Genomic DNA, 17,543 nt, shown 5'->3' with positions numbered 1-17,543 from the left:
CAACACAGGCCAGCAGCTAGCACCTCATGCTAGGACAACAATAAAAATAGGGTCTCATCCCACTACACACCAAGCAAGCTAACTAAGCCAAAACTCAACTATGACAGCCAACCTCCAGCAAACATCCACCATCAACAGGCATAACCATAATATCACAACTAAATAACAACCCAGAAACTATTTTTCTAGGACAACGACATGGCATGCATACACTACAAAACAGGACAAAGGATCGCTACCATGGACCATCAACCAACAACACTAATCGCTAGGAAGTTTAAGCTGAAAAAAAAAACAATACAATATGCCTAGATAGTAGTTACAACCAAAGAAGCTGTTTATAGGGAACATAAGATGCCCAAAATGTTCCTTTCAAACATCCAAAAGCTTCTTCATAGATTGATTAGCACTAATATTCTTAAAGCAAAAGGTGGTTAATACTTATATATTTAAAGCTATTTTCATTCATGAGTTGTTAAAGATGCTTCCAAATTACTCTTTGTCCTCAGAACTTTCCTTCTCAGCAGGTTCTTTAAACAGTGCTGTTCGTAGCTTCTTTCTAGGAACAGGGTCCTCATCTTCTGAATCTTGTGTCTCATCAACAGCCATTGGTTCCTTGTTCTTGACATTGCTTCTTGTGTGAGCAAGTTTGTTCCATGTAGGAAGTTCGGTGACTGAAGCTAGTGGCTCTGAAATTGTAATTCCCTTATCTGATTGCTGAATTGGAATATCTAAGCAATATGTGTCAAACGCTCGAGAAGCTAGCTGAAATTCATGAAGCTGGGCTATTTCAGCAAGAACCTCATCACTTGTTTCTGTATTGTCTTGACTATAATCAGCATTGAACTCTGGGCTAGAAACAGCAACTGCTTTTCCATGAGCCTTAGTTGTGCTCGGTGAGATGTTGAAGTCTTTCTTGGAATAAGCTGTAGCCTCACTCATGAATGCTTGTTCTGCTCTGTGTCCCTTGTCAGCTGGAAAGGTAGCCTGGTCCTTGTTAAGATTAGCAGATGATGAACCTAGGACTTAACCCTCAGGTTGTGCATCTTCTACTTCGATGGCTTTCAAAGTCCATAACAGGACACTATTCCTGGCTAATTCTAGGGTCGGAGTTACTTGGATGAAGAAAGGTTTCGTTGACAGCATTTCTTGTACAGCCTTGAATGCTTCCAAATATCCCTATAGTTTTGAAAATGTCTCAAAAAAAGTAATTGCAAGATAATGAATATGTATACTGCACAAATAGATTGTATAAAACAAAAGGGTAAGCTGGTAAGTGGTTTTTATCTTGATTTAATTCCAAAGGAGTGGGTCAAATCATATATTCTGTATAGATTTAGTTCTAGCAGATACTAAGGACTAAGTGGTGACACCAAGATTATCCAATATCTATTTAAGGCTGCAGTATTATTCAAATGTGGACAGATATATGATGAATGAATTTTTATACTTGGCTGAATATTTCTTGACAAAAACCACAGCTAAAGTGTAAGAGTAAGCTAAAACTAAAGTGACTTCACTTTTATTAGTAAAGGCTTATTATTACAGCAATTATGGTGTTTGGCAAACTATTTATACTCAATTTCAGTATAGAAATTCAAATAAGAATAGACAGAGTTCAAATAGACTTGCAAAGAATGAAAGAGCATGCCATTGATATGGATTCTTACAGAGGTTTTCATATTCCAGATTTCAGATGCTGTCATTCGGAAAAGTTTTTCAGTATCATCATTAAAGGTTGTGAACGACATAGCTCCGCTGTGATCAGCAGCTTCGAACTTGAAAGTAACTCTGCAAGCACATACACTAAAATGAAGTGGAGTTCTAAAATACATTTACAATATCAAACATAACATTTGTATTGATTTAGAATTATACTTGTGAGCAGCCATAGTATCTCCTTTTTTGCATGAAATGCAAGGGAAGTGAGTTCCCAAAGCAAGATGTGTTCGCTTCCCACAACCAAGGCAGCCTATGTATGCATTAACTCTTTGCAAATCAGCTTCTGGTATTGTCACCTTGATCCAAGCTGTTTCATCTAGAGTTGCATTAGCTGCCTGCATGAATGTAAGTAATTGTATATAAGATGTCCTCTGACTGTTATATCTTCTAAAACTTTTTTTTATTATGCAGAATGTATGTTGATTTAAAGTAGTAAAATAAAGGGAAAACCTTTTTGCTTCTCAGTTCTCCTACTGTTACGACTTTTTTTCAGTCCCTGGGTATCTAACATTTAAAATCCTTTCTTGTCTGTCTAGCAAGACATGCTGGTACAGCTTAACCCTGAAACAGAAAGTAAGTGTTAATAAGTTTCTTATTCTTACAAGCTCTGATTGTATATTCATAGTAAATGTAGTGAACCGATTACCATTCCCGAACCATATCTGCTCTCTGTCCTTTAGGATTCATAATGATCCTAGTAGACATAGTAGTATTCAGAGTAAATCCTATAAGCAAACAGTAGATAGGTTAGATGTTTGGTAGTCGATGGTAATTGGAATATCTAAATCAAAAGTATTAACTTGACCTCTTGTATGCCGGGTTTTAAGTGCAGTGAATCCAACGACATTGAATTTTTCAGCCCAGTTACTTAAAGCATTACAAGGCTTTCCAGTAAGATCGTTCCAAGTTGAGATTGTCATAGCATGGTCTTGGCTGATTAATCACACATCATATATTGTAAGTTATGTAAGGCATTTTGTTGAATAAAAGATATAACATCAAGCTGACATTTGAAAGTATTTTGTTACCTCGTGTCAGTAACAGATATCTCTCTTACTGGACTATCACGACCACGAATGTTCGATATCATCCTTGGTGCTTCTTCAACAAACAGGACCACACCAACAATATCTGGTTCATTTTAAAAGTCGAGTTTAGATAACATGGAAAGTAGTTTAAGCCTTGTGGTTAGTATAAATACTTTAGCGTGTACTTAAAAGGTGTATAATAATCATTACCAAATCTGCCATTTGGATCAGGTGATCTCGGAATAGTTGACAAAGGCTGATATTTAGGCTCGATTGGACCACTTTCTGGATTCAGACGCTGGATAATGGTTTGCTGTCCAACGGTCATTTGGTAAGGAAGCTCTTCCAAGTTGAAGTTGGATTTGTACTGGTCATTCACAGCAGTTATAGGAGCTTTGGATATCTCATACTAACCAGACGGCTTAAGAACTTCTTCATATGCTTCAATCTGGTCTCCAAAGAGAGCACAACGCATCTTGTTTTTCTGGTTACAGATTAAGCATACTAATTAGTGACAGGATAAAAGTGTACAATCATGCAGCTTTGTACATGTTTAGCATACTAATTAACGACAAGGTTATAACATAGAAATGTATAGCTTTATAGAACTATCAAATAACCTGCTTATTTATAAGAATGTGAAATTAAGTTTATGCGACAAGCTTAATGGTGGCCAATAAGATTAGAACTTTTTATATGAGCAGTAGGTATTACTGCACCATTGCCTCTAATTAGACTATTATTATTCCTAAGGTTTTTTCTTACTGCTCATCAAAAAAAAAAAAAAAAAAAACATTATCATTCATCCATTTTACAGGAAGATTAATTACTTTCTTTTTGTTGTGTTATAATACAAAATTCAATATTTTTTTTTTAATGGAAGAGGAGAGAAAAAGTGTAATTCAGTTTATATCAGTGACTTGATAAAAATATGATAGACGTAATTTTTTCCAACAACATATTTACTCTATTCTTGAATATTTATATTGCTTAACTAAGAACAAGAAAGTATAGCTATAATAGGATGCTAATCTAACAGTAGAACTAACTGACTACATTTTAATAGCATGACGATAGTTTGTTATGCCAATTTTATTTGTTTTTATACAAGTTGTCTATATTCGTGAATATTGACATTGTTTCCTTAGCAACAAAAAAGAGTATAGCAATAACAGGATATTTATCTAACAATAGAGCTAGATCACTACAATGTAATAGCATATTTTATATATTTTCTGTGTACAAGCCCTAATGAAGCACAATTACCTTCTCATCCTCGAAGATAATTGTCTGAAAGATCACACCAGGTTTTTTAGGTGAGGGTTGAGCCCTCCCTTTTTCAGTCACAGTAACCTTCACCTTGTAATCCTTACTCTGCGTAGTAAGCTCATCTAAGTAAACAGGCTCGAGCTTCATTTTAGGAGGTGTATTCATGGTCTGTATACGTACCATGCAAAATAGTAAGCAAGTGTATATAAGTAAGAAATAGAATATAGTATAAGTGTAGATCCAGCACTTAGATTTATGTTTAAGTTGAAAAAGCTACTATAAAATTGAATGTAAAAGCTTGTGATATCTAAGTGCAACACAAAAACAGACAATAGTGTATTTACATGAATCTTCTACAAATTTATCTTGTCTTTATTACTAATTATAAGCATGAAAAATATATAACAAGGCAATAAAATCAGTAAAATAAATAAAATAGGCTGAGAAGTTCCACAAATACAGTGTCAGAATGTTAGCTTAAAACTACGTTATTATACATGCAAAGTCGAAGTATATCATAATAATGAAACAAGAATTATATCAGTCAAAGTTTTCTTAGGTTGAAATTTTATTCAGAGGAAATTAGGTAAGAATTGTAGTAATACTAACAGCTCTTGATGCAAAGCTAAGAAAAAGAATTTTCAGAAAGAAAGAAGAATATACCATACTAAGGAATGAAAGCACAGAAAATTATTTGATGCTTCAAAAGGCAGAAGGTGAGCTGGTATATATAGGCAGCGTTGGTGAGCAAGTTAACCTAGCTCTTTTTAGATATTCACTGTTCTAAATAGTGAGTTACTGTTTTTTTTTTATTTGTGTACAGCTAGCAAGCATTCAGTTGTGACTAAGCAACTCTTTCCTTAGATAATAAGTAAAAAGTAACTACATTTTTATGGCTAAGATAAAATCCAATTATTGGTGATGCATAATAACAGTTTTTTTTTGTGGCTTAAAAAGAAGCAAAGTACAACTTATATATTTAATTAATTAGTTTACCATGAATAGTAGCATTGACTTGTACTATCTATCTTTTTTCTATGAAGTGATCTGTCTTCCTATTGCAAACTTAGTGAATGCCTATTTTCGTTCAAGAATTTTAGCATTGTTGATGTTAGTTTGGGCTGGGCTCAATAAAGCCTTTCCTATTTTATTTATATACTTAACACAACCCAAATTTTAAAGCAAGAGAAGAATCATGAGCATAATTGTTATTGTTAGGTAGTAGATGATATTAGAATATCTGCTATATATTATTTCAAATTGTACATGCTACGTGTTAGGCAGGGGAAAATAAGCATCACACGTACAACTAACATGTAATGAACGTAGTAGCAGTATAATTATACACTTAATAATACCTGGTCGACTAAAATTAAAATGTAGACGTAGTAAATCTAGGAAGGTGATCATACCCTATTCTGGTGCACATTTTTCACGCATCAAAGCACTGAATCTGTATAGCAATATAGCATACATGAGTAAGGAAGACTGAAATCGGCTTACTGTACGGAACATGGTACAACTGAAGCCTTTGCAGCCCGTGTGACACAGACAGACCTGTTACTAAAGCAAGTCAACAATGATTTAGCACTCAATGAAGATAAGCACTCAATTCTGCTTACTGGATCAATTAATCAAACTCTAAGATATCAAATTAAAATAGAGCAGAATTAAGCAAAACGAATCATACTAATATTATTGCAATCTGAGAAGGAGCAGAGCATTACATAGACAGAACTTACTGGATCAAGTCCTAAGAGTTTCTGATTAGCAAGAGCAACGACCTGCAGAAAACAAGTATGCATGGAAGATAATGGATATTATAAGATAAATGGTAAGTGGATGGATGGAAAAAATTAAGTTAAGCTAGAATCGATCCAAAAAGGCAAAAATGGCAGATAAGGAAGATCATGTATGTGAAAAGTAAGTGGAAGGATTAAAGAATTTAAGACAAAGGCCAAGAATATTACAGCGAAGGCTTCATTTATTTCATAAAAGTCGATTTGAGAAGGCTCCAAACCAGCATTCGAAATAGCTTTTGGAATTGCAAGGGCAGGAGCAGTAATAAACCATTCAGGGGCCTGGTCAATGTTAATAAGAATTCAATTGAAGGATAAAAAATAATATTTTTCTCAACGAGCATTTCAAAAGTTTGGATGTAAATAGGCCAGCAGTAGAAATTTCTAAACCTGAGCTGCATCAGCAAAACCTTTGATCCTTGCAATCACTTGGAGTCCAAGTTTTTTGGCCATTTCTCCACTGACCAATACTAATGCAGCAGCACTATCACTGTTTGTAGCAAGTTCAGACAATCTTAAAGCTCTTATAAAAAAAGCGTAAAACATTAAGCAAAATGAAAAATGAAGGTAGAGGTTTCTTCATCTAATAAATAACTTGGGATAAATAGGGTGTTCACATCTATCTCTAATTCTCTTTCATTAATATACTTCGTAAATGCTTTAGAATAACCACTTTAAATTCAATAAAAATGTTTATAAAAAAAAAAACAGCACTTGACATTTAAATTATATATTTTGTTAATATGTTATGCCCCCCCCCCAACCCCTGTCTTCCGAATTTCTTTTGGCAAGGGGAAGGGGTGGGATCAGAGAAAAGAAAAGAGAAGCCTTAGATTTCATTACCTTATAAGCGAAGAATTTCCAGCAGTGACAGAGCCTCCATTCTTTCGAAAGCTGGGAGGAAGTTTCTTAGATTTGGCAGAATTAAACTGTCAACATGCCATCAAAACCGAGATCACAAAGTGACTAAAAAAAAAAACACCGATAAAAGGCTGACTTGATAAGGAGAATTTCCCATACCTTCTCAAGACCATCATCCTTGTCAATAATCGTGGTTTGTCTTCCCCTATTTGCAGAAATCTTCACCTGCATACAAAAATTCATTAGCCTCCTGCAACCTAAACACTAAAAGTTTGTTTCTTTTTTTTTTTATTATTCCGGATTGGCTTTTCATGCGCCACTGTTCTTTGCAGCAATACCACGCTCATAGCTCCTTATAGCAAAAGAATCCTGGGGAAGCAAGAACAAATTAGCAACGTGGCAGTTATATTCAGCACAGAATTTGAATGGTTTATTTTATGTTGGCTTTTGTTAAGGCAAATAAACTACATAAGTGAATTTTGACCTTGGACAATTAGAGGCTCAAGCACTCTTTTTCTCAAAACCAATAAAAATAAAGGATCATTTATTTTTCTTCCCATGCTACTATTGGATAAAAGATGCTAAAATTCTACAGAAGAAAGATACACCACCAGATAAATCAACCAATAACCAGTCTCCACACTCAAGTAATCTTTTCATTATGGGTTGAACTCAACGAACCCAAGAAGATGAGGTGCTTTTATCCCAAAATGGATAAAATTCAAGAAATTACAAATATATGAACTGTGGTTCTTGACTTCTTGGCACCTAAAAGGAGTATATTATAGAGAGATTGCAAAAACTTAAAGCTATATTGTGATTCAATAATTTTCCATGTCTAATTGATAAAATCAACCTCTAAAACGTGCAAAGAAAGCAAAGGACTATGATGAAGAACAAGTTTGTTCTGCAAGAAAATCGAGAAAATGCGAAGAAATTGTAGTAAAAGAAGTAAGAATAACAGGGAAGTGAAGATAAAAAGTGTAGAATATAAATGAGAAATTACAATTTGTTAATTGCTATCATTAAAAGGTAATGAAGCTTTAGCTAAATTTGTTTCTCTTTGTTAAGATTGACTTGAAATGGTCGGAGTTTGGAACGAACAAATTTAGATTTAGAATTTTCTATCCAAAAGTCAAAAAATACAAATGTCATATATATATATATATATATATATCTAACGTTTCAGTTTGTTATACTCCGTAGATTTAAAATCACTAACAAATACAAGGTATTCTCTACCGAATGGTACCCTTTCTGAAGAGTCGCAGTTTCTCACCCATAACTAAATCAAATGATTCCTGACGTAAGATATAAAATAAGTTTCTGTACATATGATTGCAGAACATCCTAAAAACAGCATTTGATACACCATCACAAATTCATAATAATGAGTAATGAATGATTCCTAGATAAATCTATAGGATGTGCAAGACAGGGGCAGCAGCCAGATGAAACATCAATCAGTGGTTATAACAGGTAGAGCAAACAGAATTAACCCAACATGACACCTGACCTAAACCAAACATGATAGCAGCAGCTTTACAATAATACAATTCATAATCAAGTGGACATAAAAAGACAGTTCAACTCAAAGGGTTAGGTTAGAGCGGACGATTCCTACTGGAAAATAGCCTAGTTTAACTCACTAAGATATATACCATAACTACATAAGCACCCAAAAGTACAGCAAGGTTCAATGTGAAAGTTGGCCTTAAAAAGCTAAATGAAATGGTAAAGGTAGATCATGGTTTTAAGAAATAGCTAACATGTTTGCTTGTTACGTACAGCTTATTCCATAAATTTTGGTCCATATAGCACTTCCTATGAAGTATATTTTAATTTCAAAACTAACAGTACAAATATGAGTTGAATAATCATAGGTTGAGTTGAGTCAACTATTTCAGTATTTCAAACCATATGTATAGGTGTAGGAGTTCAACATATTCATTTTCTACCCAACCAAACACAACCAGTTTACCAGCATAAAATAAATGTAAAGCAAAGAAAAAGGATAGTGCAATAGCCAAATAAATCTCATCTCCAATTAATCAGATATGAAATACTAAATTTCTTGACTTCAATAGAGGGAACACAGTACTCTAAGTCTCCAACTACAATTAATCAATCATAGACAGGAATTCACTGATAATACATGAAATGCCTAGAGTAAAGAAATCAATGTTTCAGAATATTATGTGAACTAACTACTAATTATGACTTTATGAGGGATCATAAAGTATCCAACAGCACATACCTGAACTACATAAGCACCAGGAGATGTCTGGAAAATTACTATGAAAATCAACGAAACTGCAAACCATGGCATAGACCCAAAGAGGCAAGGTGAAAAAGAAGAAACAAAAGTCAAGTTGCGTACTGCATACATAAGTTTTGTAAAATTTGTATGAAGTAAAATATGACAGCAGATTTGAAGAAAGGATGATCAGAAAGGTCAACTCTGCATATTTCAAGCTATGAAAAAGATTGACCTGATACCAACGATATCCTGAAAGTCTTCATCCATACTGCTGACCATGTAATCGGAAAAATCGCAGGACAATGGAAGGTGCTGAGTCTGTTGTCAAGATAATTTGCTGTCAGTAACAGGGTGAAAGTTCATTGCTGGAAATATAGCCCCAACAAATACGACGGAAGTTGCATAAGGAAATAAAATTTAATACCGTTCTGGTCATGATTTCTCCAACCCTTGTATACTTGGCAGGTCGTCCCTCTGCAGCGACTTTCCTGAGCTAGTCTTCTCCCCACATCCATGAGAAGTAGTGTTTATTTAACCATTCATATCGAGACCATGGTTGCATTTTTGTAAGATAAATATCACCAAAACCTTTGAAGAGATTACAGCAATATAGAAAATTTAAGCTACTTCTAAAGGAAAAACTTGAGTGCTTTGTGCAAATTAACTTGCATATGGTATTACATTCGACACCTTCATTGCTGAAAGAAAATGCCTCTCAGTATTAAGCATATCCGGACACGCAAGCAAGAAATGAATCACCAAGAGATGTTGATATGATACACAGGAAACCAGATTGAATTAACTGAATGAAGATTTCCAAGACACTCAATCGCAGGCTTACTTGAAAAGCTAAGGAGCTAGATCAAACACAAGGATGAAGAATCTTAAAGGTTGCAGGTAAAGAATACTCTCTCCTATATGAGGAAGCAAAGAAACCAAGCATCAAAAAGGTGAATAAAATTAAATCCAAAATGATTACCAAAGTATAATCATACTAATTTATAAATACAAAGCCCTGATGTTATGCTCATCATCACCATATGTAACCAAGCATACAATTCAGATTTCAAAAGATTTTACAGTAAGAAACCCAAATCGCAGAGCAATATTATCAGACTTGCTAAATGAACTCCAAAATTGGCAGCTGAAACAAAGCTAAACACTGAGATAATTCTACTTATTTGTAGCTATAAAATGACTGCATAACAGGTGTTCAGAATTGTCAGCCATGTATTGCACAGTCTTAAACAATGTCCATGCTTTACTTTCCATATAGATTAATTTATAATATATTTTTTCCTAGTAATTAGTATGTATGTCAAGCAAATTATATCAGGGGAAAAGAAAAGTAGTACGCATAAAAGGCCAATTAAATGGAAAATAGTTGCAGAATTCTTCTTACGAGGCAAATGAAAACTTTGTGTTGGTTCCATGGATGATATGCATGGGTGACAACAAAGGAACACAGACGCTTTAGATATGTATCATGTAGTTCAAAAAGTTCAATCAAACCCAAGTTATCAAATTGCTCTAAGAACAAGCTAGGTACATAATCAAATGACAGCATGTAGTCCTGTTTCATGGGAAAAAAGGAAGACATCTGGAAAAGAAATGAAGCTGTAATCAAGCATCTGAGAGAGACGATAAGCAAAGTAGTGCACTACTACACAAATGCTTTATTGGATGGTCTTCCAAAACTCATAGACTCTGGTTTTGGTAGGCTTCATCCTCAACAGGAATTTGAAGTTCAAAAGCTGAATTAAAAAGAAAAAACAAAATCCAAGAAACCTCACTGGGCTATGCAGTGGACACTCATCCAAAGCTTAGGATTATTTGAGGCATTAGTCCTGGTTCTTCAAAACAAACAGTGCAATATGATGCAAAGATTGGTGATCTCATTTGAAAAAAAGACAGTGGAAAAGAGTCAAGGTATGCATTTATCAATTGAGATCAAATCTGTCCTGCTTATATAAAATTCAGGAAGCATCATGCTTTCCTTTACATGGCAAAAGTAAGTAGCTATAATAAAGCATGCTAACGGAAAAAACAATCACAATGTACATATATTTAAATGAAATTATGAGTGAAGAATCCACCAACTATCTCTGACGATTTCAGGAAAAGGCATTTCTCATGGAAGCAAAGCCTACTTTGTACTTTTTGATACTATCAATTTCAAGCTCATGGTACTGCACACAAAAGGAAAATTAGTTAGTCTTAGATTCACCATTCAATAATAGATCTAGTCCAAAATGCTTAGAATGGTAACAGGATTTTGATGTGACAATCTGGAAAACTAATTGGGTAACAGAATGTAGTTAGTCCAAAGTGTACCTATAGAGATTTGCTAACACCAGCTTCGATCCAATTGCATATGCGTTGAGTAAGGAAAAAGATTAGCTACATTAGTCTGTATCATTTGCAATAATGCCTGCTAGACGTAAAAGCTCATAAGACACTACATTCTTAACAGCATTTGCAGAACATTGACTTCCAGCATTTTTTGTAAAAACGCAAACATCTTTTGCCTTCTTGGCCCGTGATGATGCAACATAAAGCTGGACATGGGAAAAACATGGTCGTGGGAGATAAACAGATACTTGTTGTAGAGTTTGCCCTTGAGACTTGTTAATTGTCATAGCAAAGCTTAGATTTATAGGGAACTGTTTCCTTTCAAACAAAAATGGATAGTTGACAGAGCTAGAAGGCCTTAAGTTGATTCTGTGTATGAACACCTCTTCCCCTTTGTAATGGCCAACGGCTATAATACACTGAATTACATTTGGGAAAAATTTCTTGCAAATTAGCCTGGTACCATTGCATAAGCCTGACGATGGAAGCAAATTTCTTAACAGTATAACAGGGCAATTTTCCTTTAAAACAAGCTCATGCGGACTCATTCCACCAGGACATAGCTTGTTAATGAATTCTGTAGGATATATACTGCATGCATCATTTAGAATTGCATCAAAGCTCTTGTATGTAACAGAATGTCCAGGGAATTGCTCAATCATGAATGTGTTTATAGAATCCACATCGTCATTCATGGGTGTGAGAATAGCCTTTCGAGCAAAAACCGCACAGTCAAAGTGCCCATGAACAATCTCTAGAAATGTTGTTTCTGTAACGGTACCCACTAATTCTGTGAAATTGTTGTTGCACTGCACAATCTGTTCTGGCAGCTTGATAAAGGCATTTTCCGATTGTTGTAGCTCACCATTACCTAAAGCAAGCAGAAAAGCAGAATACAATGGATCTTCCCTTGCTCTAATGTTTTCTGTTAGACTAAATTTGATGAACTTGGGCCACAAATATGAAGTCATAATGCTTGCCTCTACTGCTTCCTTCATAGTTTTCTGAGGAACCACTGGCAAAACCTGTCTAAAATCCCCTCCAAAAACAACAACTTTTCCTCCGAACAACAGCTTATTCCCACATATATCCTGTAATAAAAGGTCTAAAGACTCAAGATTTTGCTTTTTAGCCATTGAAGCCTCATCCCATATTATCAAGGTAGTTTCCTTTAACAATGCTGCTAAACTACCTTGTTTGGGAACATCGCACGCTAAAGAAGCTTCATCATTAATTGGAATTTTGAATCTTGAGTGAGCAGTTCTGCCTGAAGGAATGTTTGCTGCGGCAATTCCTGATGTAGCTGTAGGCAAAACAATCTTGTTCATCTGTCGTATCTGTGCATATAGAGCATTGTACAGAAAAGTTTTCCCTGTACCTCCAGGGCCATCAATAAAGAAATCTCCTCCTTTTTGCTGCATAACATGTTCCATTATACTCTCAAAAGCAGCATTCTGCGCAAGGTTTAGCTTTGAACGACAGCTTAAGCATTCTTCCGGTATCGGTGCATCAAGAGCATCTAAAATGTCTTTTGTACGTCTGAACTCATCACTAACCTGGGAATTCAGTTCCTCCAAACTAAAGAACGCAAGAGATTTTCCCATGGCCTCAAGGTGTTGCTCCACTGCTCTAACTGTAAGTTGTTGTATTTTCAACAATTGATTTGGAAACTTGTGAGAAAAGTCTTCAGCAAGGAAAGGATAATAGGCATTCCATAAAGCTGCAGGATCACTTGGCTGACAAAACATCAACACTGTTGCAAATAGACGGCGTAAGGCAGTAGGCATATGAGTCTCACAAGCTTCAGACAGTGTTGAATTAGCTGCATCATCATCTTCTACAAGGCCAAGCTTTAGAGCAGCTTCCTGAAAAGTCGGGTAAAGACAACCATTGACAGTACGCAAAGCTTCAAAGGACTTAGGGCTTTTCACATTTAACAAAAGCAGTCTAAGAAAGAACCGTTCTCCTTCTGCTGGAAAGATGAATGCTAATCTTCTCACTGAAATTCTGTTCTGGACCCTTTGTTTCCATTTTTTATCGCCTTGATTCCATGTGTAATGCTCACAAAATTCACCATACAAATACCCTAATCCATTTTCAGAAGCAACATTCATTGCAAAAAATTCAGTTAACTGAGTTCTTGACCGTTTAGAGTCTGAAACAACAGAACGTAGTCTTTCATGAGGACGAATGTGAACAGTTTGCATATCAGGTAAATGAACCTGCAAAGGTAAAACCGCATGGTGCATCTCAAATAGATCAAAACTGAATATTCTCCATGCAGCTTCACAAGGAGATACCCATCTCCCTGATTGATATTGGTCAATTTCATCTACAGAATCACCGGTAGAAGGCACAACACTGTATGAAATTCTATCATGACCCTTATATATATACTTGTATAGATACTTAACTGCCTTGATTGTCGAGCATACTTCAACATTAAAATGACAATCAAATAGCAAGGAAAGATAGGGATTGTAAGGAATAACCCATTGGTTGTCTAGCTGTGCATTTCTTATGGTTACCTTTTCTCCAGTTTCTCTTCTGCGATAGATAGGATAACCATCTTTATTATTAGTTGTTTCACTGCAAAACTGTTGAGGGTACTTATTCTTACACCTTAGCTTTAGGCCATCCTTGCGCATTCATGGACATTCTGGATTCAGTGCACCGCAAGGACCATGCATCATATGTGCGAGAACAATTCTTCTCAAGGTAAGATTAGTTGAAGCAGGTATTTCAGCACAAACAAACTGATCATAGTCATCTGGCGACTTCAACTTGTATTTAGGCTTGAGAATAATTAAGAAATGAGCGTGGGGCAAACCTCTCTTTTGAAACTCGATTACATATACCATTGCAGCAACTTCTCCAAATATTTTTTTCTGCATGATTTCTTTCTTTAGTGCAAGTACTTTTGCTCTGAAAATTCTAGCAACTAAATCTAGTCTGTCCTGTGCTGTCTCACCAGCAGCTAGTTCAGCTTTAATTTCAGGCCAATTAGCGTTACAGGTAATCGTAACAAAAAGATCTGGCTTACCAAATCTGTGCACTAACGCCATAGCATTTAGGTACCGTTTCTTCATATCCCGAGGGCCACCAATATAAGTTGGAGGTAAGATAACTCTACGACCAACATTATAACCAAGAGTTTCCCCAGAATCTAGCGAATCCAAAATACCCTTATACAAATCAGCCCTTATTGATTCCTGATTGTTACGAAAGTAATCAAGCCGTGTATTTTCAATCTTGACATACATATCAACTATATATTGTTGGAAGAATCGCCCTGCTCGTAAAAGCATGTTATTTGGCTGAATCTGTAACTTATACGCATAATATTCTCTGGGAGAAATAAATTTGTCTGCTCTAGTGTTCTGCCTCTTTGCACCTGTATTAAAAAGGCCATAAAATAAGTAATAAATGAATCAAGAAGATATTGATGCAGGTACTAGTTTATGACTCCACATAGAAGAATCAAGAAGATATTGATGTTGTAATTTTTTTTTTATATTGATGTTGTAAATTTATTTTATTTTTTTTGGGTATTGTACAATAACAATTTAATGATAAATTTATTTCTGATTATATATTTCATTTACAAGTTCATTTGATTTTTGATGTTGAGACTCATATTTCAAGTGAAATAAGCAAACCAAAAATATGAACTAATAACTCTGACTATTCTGACTATAGTTCAAGTGAAAAAAAAATATATATTATACATCATATTGCCACCGGTTAACCGGTGGCAAAACTAATAAATACCCAAAAAAAAGCGCCAATTAATATTGCCACCGGTTAATCGGTGGCAATACTCGTTTTTGCCACCGGTTTTGAACCAGTGGCTTTTTAATATATTATTGCCACCCCCCAAATGACCACCGGTTCAAAACCGGTGGCATAAGGGGGTTTCGAACCGGTGGCCAAATGCTTTTTTCGTCTAGTGAAAGCAATATTCGGAGGTAAACTCTAAAAGCGTAACTGGACATATAAAGGCAAAGCTAGTTACGTGTTTCTTCCTCGGTTATTAAATCTGCAGCAGTATGAACGGCGCAAGACATTATAGGATCTGGGATCGAGTCTGCCAATCTCCTGTTCGGATGAGAATTCTTTTTAAGACCCTGAGTCCAACCACATTCTCCTCGAGGAAATAACAAAGGATATTGAAGAGGATCAAAGCAGCCATAATTATGGTAAATTCGATGAGACTCATCAGATTTTCCAGTTACTAATATATGAGGATCCAAAGTTTGGCTAGACGAAGCATTTTCTAGCCATATCACAGCAACATCATCAACAGAAGGAGCATTATAAACCCGCTGATCAAGTACTGGGTTTTTATTAAGAACAATTGTTGTATCCGCGTGAATAACTCTGTCTCTTAAAGACCGGATGAACATAGCGTAAGGATTTCGTTGGGATACTTGCATAAGGATACTAACCACATCCTCTCTTATTACAGGGAAACAACCCAACCTATTTTGTGCTTCATGCTGGCCATCATAGAAGTACAATTGCAGATACTTGGGACTGTTATCATTAGCCAATAAATGCGGTACTGTAGGGAATAATTTCAAGCCTTTAAAATCCCACTAGCTTGAACCCCACTGTGATCATACACTAAAGTACGGTGGCGTCCAAAAGGGAAGAAGATAGAGCAAAAGAGTCGCCAACAAGTTTTTAAGGAACTTGTAAACCATCACGAGGTGAAGGTTACACCCCTTAACGATCCAAGAGATCGTCAACTCCATAAGGTCATGAACCAAATAAGGGTTCGGGGATGAAGGTACAAATCCGACCTAAAAGAGATTGAACCTGCCCTAATAATAGGCCTCTACTTTATTCTGCTCGTATTCATGTGCGCTTTCTGACTAACATACAATCAATAGGTTAACCCTAAACCTGCTTAATCTATGTTGGTTGAATTTAATGCACAAATAAACTATCATTGGCGATCACTTGAATTATAATCAAAGTTAACCTAACAAGATTATTAATTATCTTATTAAGCGTGGTTGCAAGTACCAAATCCCTTTAACATACAATAAAGGTGATCAAGCAATAACAATATAAAATATAATACATATCAAGCAACATAATAACTAATCAATATCATGAATAATAATTATAATAATAATAATATCAATCATAATCATGTTAAAGCATAACAAGATCCTAGGCATGATACTAACAAGATTAATAACAAACCCTAGCATGTCACTAAGCAATAAAAATCAAAGCTTTAGCCCTAACATGATACTAACAATCATAAAGATTAGGAAGAATATAGGAAGCATCGTACTTTTAATCATACTTAATATTAAAGTTACCCTAGACATGATACTAGGAATCAAAATAATAATCTAAGCATGATATCTATATCATAATATCAATTAAACCATTAAAGTACTTAATCGTACCTCTTTCTAATAACAAAATACACGCGTTAGTAACTTCAACGAAAATAATAATCAAAACAATTAAATTAAATAATTGAAATAGAGATTTGGGACCAAACCCTCAGAAATTAAAACCTTTCACGTCTAGGGCGAAGGCAACTTCGAATATGGCTAGGTGTATCTAGATCTTGTGAATGCGGAATTTTGTGTGAGAAAAGCAAAGTTTAGAAAAGAATAAAAGAAAAGAATTCTAATGAAAGATATGAATGAATATTGACTGAAAAGAATTGATGAATGATTTGTGAATGAGGAGAATGAATGAAGAAGAGAATTGATGATTCTTCGTGAATGAAAAGAGTTGAATAAAACTTAAGAATAAAGAGAATTGGTGAATGAAAACGGAATTTTTAATACGATATTTATAGAGAAAATCACCCAAAAAAGGATAATTTAACAAAACAGAGTCTGAAGATCGCCAAAACACCTTGGCGCCAGCCCTGGCTAATTGGCGCCAGCACCAGTGGCTAGCGCCAGGCGCCAATGGCTAGCGCCTGGCGCCAATCCTGGTTCCAGGCGCCAAGGCCTGGGGTTGGACGCCAAATCGGCTTTCAACGCGTTTTCGAAAATCTGATAAACTTACCGTACTGGAAGATAAAATAATATAATTTCCATCGAAAATGCTATTTGATCTTGATCAAAACTCTGAAAAGTCCTAATTGAATTAGGAATGATAAGACCTTCTAGAATGTTCTAGAAGACTAAAACCATTCCTAATTATATTAGGAATGATAAATTATATTAGGCCCTCCCCTAGATCATAGGGCCGTACTTAAAGCTCAAACCGGGC

The 17,543-nt window shown here is 35.3% G+C and overlaps 2 protein-coding genes across 2 annotated transcripts; both read right to left on the bottom strand.

Moving 5' to 3' along the window:
* Positions 1 to 1,666: 1,666 nt before the first annotated feature.
* On the bottom strand, positions 1,667 to 4,166 carry LOC145578792 (replication protein A 70 kDa DNA-binding subunit B-like). The gene is made up of 8 exons (XM_081636094.1): positions 4,017 to 4,166; positions 2,961 to 3,234; positions 2,751 to 2,853; positions 2,528 to 2,655; positions 2,369 to 2,447; positions 2,173 to 2,283; positions 1,879 to 2,038; positions 1,667 to 1,791 (listed from the first exon to the last, which is right to left on the bottom strand). Exons 2-6 carry the CDS (start codon positions 3,076 to 3,078, stop codon positions 2,199 to 2,201), a joined length of 513 nt encoding a protein of 170 aa, XP_081492220.1. The 5' UTR covers positions 3,079 to 3,234; positions 4,017 to 4,166; the 3' UTR covers positions 1,667 to 1,791; positions 1,879 to 2,038; positions 2,173 to 2,198.
* Positions 4,167 to 11,344: 7,178 nt separating this feature from the next.
* LOC145577698 (uncharacterized) lies at positions 11,345 to 13,939 on the bottom strand. The gene has a single exon (XM_081635167.1). It carries the CDS (start codon positions 13,937 to 13,939, stop codon positions 11,345 to 11,347), a length of 2,595 nt encoding a protein of 864 aa, XP_081491293.1.
* Positions 13,940 to 17,543: the final 3,604 nt, after the last annotated feature.

Source organism: Chenopodium album, chromosome 14 (genome assembly GCF_948465745.1).
Source record: "Chenopodium album chromosome 14, dcCheAlbu1.1, whole genome shotgun sequence".
NCBI lineage: Eukaryota > Viridiplantae > Streptophyta > Magnoliopsida > Caryophyllales > Amaranthaceae > Chenopodium > Chenopodium album.
Note: the sequence above shows the minus strand (reverse complement) of the source record. Positions and strands in the feature narration are given on the sequence as shown.

Excerpts from the sequence above, each read along its gene's own strand:
- LOC145577698 (XM_081635167.1), bottom strand. The coding sequence starts at position 13,939 with ATGCGCAAGGATGGCCTAAAGCTAAGGTGTAAGAATAAGTACCCTCAA.
- LOC145578792 (XM_081636094.1), bottom strand. The coding sequence starts at position 3,078 with ATGACCGTTGGACAGCAAACCATTATCCAGCGTCTGAATCCAGAAAGT. Across the intron at positions 2,448-2,527 it reads TAAAACCCGGCATACAAGAG|GATTTACTCTGAATACTACT; the intron begins GTCAAGTTAATA and ends GTTTGCTTATAG. Across the intron at positions 2,284-2,368 it reads GCAGATATGGTTCGGGAATG|GGTTAAGCTGTACCAGCATG; the intron begins GTAATCGGTTCA and ends TTTCTGTTTCAG.